At 40.5% G+C, this 5402-nt stretch overlaps 1 protein-coding gene across 1 annotated transcript in view; it reads left to right on the plus strand.

Moving 5' to 3' along the window:
- Positions 1–5402, plus strand: part of GRSF1 (G-rich RNA sequence binding factor 1) — a 24029-nt gene that overhangs the window by 3636 nt on the left and 14991 nt on the right. Inside the window, exons 3-5 of the mRNA XM_011998147.1 lie at positions 2194–2349; positions 3029–3172; positions 3795–3930. Coding sequence (XP_011853537.1) covers positions 2194–2349; positions 3029–3172; positions 3795–3930 — 436 coding nt within the window. The remainder of the gene's footprint in view (positions 1–2193; positions 2350–3028; positions 3173–3794; positions 3931–5402) is intronic.

Genomic DNA, 5402 nt, shown 5'->3' on the forward strand with positions numbered 1-5402 from the left:
TAAGACTACATAGTATAATGGAATTTTATTTATTTATTGAGACAGAGTCTTGCTCTGTCACCCAGGCTGGAGTGCAGTGGCGCGATCTTGGCTTACTGCAAGCTCTGCCTCCTGAGTTCATGACATTCTCCTGTCTCAGCCTCCCTAGTAGCGATCACCACCATGCCCGGTTAATTTTTTGTGTTTTTGGTAGAGACGGGGTTTCACCGTGTTAGCCAGGATGATCTCGATCTCCTGACCTGGTGATCTCATGATCTGCCTGTCTCCCTAAGTGCTAGGATTACAGGCCTGAGCCACTGCGCCTGGCTGGTATGATGGAATATTATGCAGCCATAACAAAGAACGAGATTATATCCTTTGCAGCAATGTGGGTGGTGCTGGAGACCATGATCCTAAGCAGACTAACATGGAACATTAAACTAAATACTGTATATTTTCCCTTACAAGTGGGAGCTAAACAATGAGAACACATGGACATAAAGGGGAACAACAGACACCAGGGCCAACTGGAGGGTGGGGGAGAGGATTAAAAAATACCTATCGGGGCCGGGTGCAGTGGCTCACGCCTGTAATCCCAGCACTTTGGAAGGCCGAGGCAGGCGGATCACGAGGTCAGGAGATCGAGACCATCCTGGCTAACACGGTGAAACACCATCTTTCCTAAAAATACAAAAAAAATCAGCCAGGCGTGGTGGCACGCTCCCATAGTCCCAGCTACCCGGGAGGCTGAGGCAGGAGAATCGCTTGAATCCAGGAGGAGGAGGTTGCAGTGAGCTGAGATCACATCACTGCATTCCAGCCTTGGCGACAGAGATAAAGACTCTTCTCAAAAAGAAAAATAAAAGCTATTGGGTACTATGCTTGCTACCTGGATAACTACATGATCTGTATACCAAGCCTCCTGTAACACATGGTTTACCTGTGTAACAGTCCTGTACATGTACTGAATAAAAGTTAAAAAACAAAATTGCATGGTTTGAAATTGTTTTTCTCTGTGGTATTAACATATACATATCAAAAAGTCAAGCCTGTCAGTGGAAATATAGAATTAAGAGTGACTATTTATGTAATACAGACATTTAGAATAGAAGGTCACTTAGTATCAAGGAATAAAGTTCTCTTAGTACCATGTTTGAAGAGTTTATGTATCTGGGATTTTTTTTTTAGTTTCTGTATCTGACTATGATTTATTTATTATTATTTTTTGAGATGGAGTCTCGCTCTGTCACCTAGGCTGGAGTGCAGTCTCGCGCAGTCTCGACTCACTGCAACCTCCGCCTCCTGGGTTCAAGCGATTCTCCTGCCTCTGCCTCCTGAGTTGCTGGGACTACAGGCACCTGCCACTATGCCTGGCTAATTTTTGTATTTTTAGTAGAGACGGTTTCGCCATGTTGGCCAGGTTGGTCTCAAACGCCTGACCTCAGATGATCCACCACTTTGGCCTCCCAAAGTGCTGGGATTACAGGCATGAGCCACCACGCCTGGCTATTTCATTAATTTTGTTAGCTGCTCCTTGTGAAGCAGGAGTAACTCCTAGGCAGTATGCCCGGAGTGAGCCTGGTCAAACATTTTTTAAAGCCTCTTGGCCACTTACATCTTGGACTTACTCCCATTATAAAAAGTATGCAGTATGAAAAGGGCAAAAAGGCTAGGCGTGGTGGCTGATGCCTGTAATCCCAGCACTTTGGGAGGCTAAGGTGGGAGGATTACTTAAGCACAAGAATTCAAGACCAGCCTGGGCAACAAAATGAGACCCCCTTTCTACAAAAACAAAAAAAAATTAAATTATGGTAATAAAATTATTCTTAGAGGAAATACTTTAGAGTCCTATGGATATGATTTTAAAGGAAGAGACACTTATGTATGAATTTAACTATATTGTATTTCCTTAAGTGATTGTAGAAACATTGGAATAGAAATAATGAATTTTGTGTTGGGCCTATCCTTATTTGCCATTTAATGATCAGGAAGGAGATCATAAGCTTCTGTGCTAAGATTTGCTTATCTTTTCTACTTGGAAGGTTTTAGAGACTAAATTCTTATTGGTGTTTGGATGGCTTAAGAGATGGGGATTTGTGTAAGGAATATGACACTTGTTTCCTGGTTTGTTGGAAAATTGCATTCTCGTGACTTACATAATTGAGCTAAAAGGTTGATTTCTGTTTTCAATTGATTTTGCTCATACACTTTTAGACTGCAGAATCCGCAACGGTGAGAATGGAATACATTTCCTCCTAAATAGAGATGGGAAACGAAGGGGTGATGCCTTAATTGAAATGGAGTCAGAGCAGGATGTGCAGAAAGCCTTAGAGAAGCACCGCATGTACATGGGCCAGCGGTATGTGGAAGGTATGTGAAGTCAGATTTTGACATTTTGGGTTCATTGCATTAGGTTTTATACTTTTCAAGGCAGTTTTTATTTGATCCTTAATAATGAAGTATTTAGATGAATGCATTCTTTTATAGGTTGTGAGAATAAAACATAGATAAACTTTCTTATGAGAATATTGACCAAGTTAATCTTTTTTTTTTTTCGGGATGGAGTCTCGCTCTGTCACCCAGGCTGGAGTGCCGTGGCGTGATCTCAGCTCACTGCTACCTCTACCTCCTGGGTTCAAGCAATTCTCCTGTCTCAGCCTCCCAAGTAGCTGGGACTACAGGCAAATGATACCCAGCTAATTTTTGTATTTTTATTAGAGATGAGGTTTTACCATATTGGTCAGGCTGGTCTCAAACTCCTGACCTCAGGTGATCCACCCGCCTTGGCCTCCCAAAGTTCTGGGATTACAGGCATGAGCCACTGTACCCGGCTGACAAGTATCTTACAAGCTGTGAGAATTAAAGAAGTTATGCCTGCATGGTAAATATGCGATAAATGTCATTTGTTATTTTCTCTAGAGAAGTGCATAAAGATTAAAAGAATTAGTTTTGAATTCTTGGATAACCCACCAAGTTGTAGTGATTTTTTTAAATGGATTTGTTCCTTTGTTATGTAAATTTTCATCCCTTTTGTGTTTTTTCTTCGTAGTGTATGAGATAAACAATGAAGATGTGGATGCCTTAATGAAGAGCTTGCAGGTCAAATCTTCACCTGTGGTAAATGATGGTGTGGTTCGTTTGAGAGGACTTCCTTACAGTTGCAATGAGAAAGACATTGTAGATTTCTTTGCAGGTACTTTGCAGTTATATTATGCTTGGGAGCTCATATCTTTTTCCCCTTGTTATCTTCTATATCTGAGATGAGCCTCTTTCTGGGCAATAGCATGCAGTTATATTAGGTTCTTTAGGGGAGAGCTCTTCACTTAAATTTCTAGTATTTATAGATTTTATATGTGTTTTCTATCAGGCAGATTTTAGGAGGGAAGTCAGATTTCAAAATAATTTCGTGAGGGTTTTACTATTGAAGGAAGTAACTTCTCATAATTGGCTATATTTGTGTAAGACAATAACAATTTATATAATTTAAAGGTATTATCTAATTCCTAGAACCATTAACAGTGAAGTCTATGATTTCTGTTGTTTCCTAGTATATAATTAACAGCAAAAAAAAAAAAAAAAAAAAAGATGGGGAGAATTGTATGTTTTGAGTGGGCTTCTTGGACCCTACCTATTCTGGAGATACGGGTGTGTAGGTGTTACTGACTTTTGACTGCATAATAAATTTTTTCCTATCAAGCATGTATTCAGTTTTGGGACTGGCAAAACAATAAAAATTTTATTAGTATTTGAATGATGGTGTTAATTCTAAGGATAAAAAAACCTGCTAGTAGCACTAAACTCTTTTCGTGTTCTAGGACTGAATATAGTTGACATTACTTTTGTGATGGACTACAGAGGGAGACGAAAAACAGGGGAAGCCTATGTGCAATTTGAAGAACCAGAAATGGCCAACCAAGCCCTGTTGAAACACAGGGAAGAAATTGGTAATCGGTGAGTAAAGCAGATATTAATGATGCACAAGTGTCACACATCAAGTCATTTTGACGAATGTGTTGTAATATGACTGTAAAGTTATCCAAACATAGAAAAGTAGAGAGAGTAGTGTAGTGAGCCATCAAATGCCCATAATTTAGATTAACAATTTTTTTTTGACTGCTCCTTGTGGAGCAGGACTAACCCATAGACAGTGTACCTAGAGCAGCTAGATTAACACATTTATATATAAAATATAACATCTGTTATATTTGCTTCATCTGGTTTTTTTTTAGTATGCATCTGTAAAAAAAAAATTTTTTTACATAATTTCAATGTTATATCTAACACCGTTATCAATAGTATGTTATCTAATAACAGTTCATAATATTTTTCCATTTATACCAAAAATATCCTTTTTTTTTTTTTTTTTGGCAACGGAGTCTCTCTCTGCTGCCTAGGCTAGAGTGCAGTGGCGTGATCTTGGCTCACCGCAACCTCTCTCTGCCTCCCAGGTTCAAGTGATCCTCCTGCCTCAGCCTCCCGAGTAGCTGGAACTAGTGGCATGCGCCACCACGCCCAGCTAAGTTTTGTATTTTTAGTAGAGACGGGGTTTCACCATGTTGGCCAGGCTAGTCTAGAACTCCCGGACTCAAGTCATCCACCCACCTCTGCCTCCAAAAGTGTTGGGATTACAGGTGTGAGCCACCACACCGGACAAAAATATCTTTTTTGAAACAGAATCCAGATAAGGTCTACACACTGCATTTGATTGTTATGTCCATAGTTCTCTGTGTATTTTTTTCTTTTAAGACACAGGATCTCATTCTGTCACCCAGGCTGGAGTGCAGTAGCATGATGATAGCTCACTACAGCCTTGAATTCCTGGGCTCAAGCAGTCTTCTCACCTCACCCTACCAACTAGCTAGAACTATAGGCATGTGCCACCACACCTCGCTCTGTGTGTGTGTGTGTGTGTGTGTGTGTGTGTGTGTGTAGGTGGGGTCTTGCTGTGTTGCCCTGACTGGCCTCAAACTCATGGGCTCAAGTGATCTCCCGCTTTGGCCTCCCTAAACGCTGGGATTACAGGTGTGAGCCACTGCACCTGACCACTGATTCTCTTGAACTAGAGCAAATCCCCCTTACTTATTCCCTCCCTCTTTTTAAAAGCAATTGACTTTTGAAGAAATTAGATCAGTTGTCTTGTACAGTGTCTCATGTTGACATCACATCATGATGCACATGATGATAAGTGGGTTCGTTTGTGTTTTAACTTTAGTTTTGGAGGTACAGTTTAAAATGTCAAATGTTAAATCACTGTTGGGTTACTTTTTTTGCTGTTTTCTGGCCTTTTAAATCAGCTCCTTTGAAGTAAACAAAATAGCCATTGCAAAGGCAGTGTTTCAGGATCTACTGATAGAAGTGGTTCAAAGGTTTTTTAGTTTCTTGAGACAGGATCTTGCTCTGTCACTCAGCCTGGAGTGCAGTGG

This window comes from Mandrillus leucophaeus, unplaced genomic scaffold (assembly GCF_000951045.1).
Source record: "Mandrillus leucophaeus isolate KB7577 unplaced genomic scaffold, Mleu.le_1.0 Scaffold559, whole genome shotgun sequence".
Lineage (NCBI taxonomy): Eukaryota > Metazoa > Chordata > Mammalia > Primates > Cercopithecidae > Mandrillus > Mandrillus leucophaeus.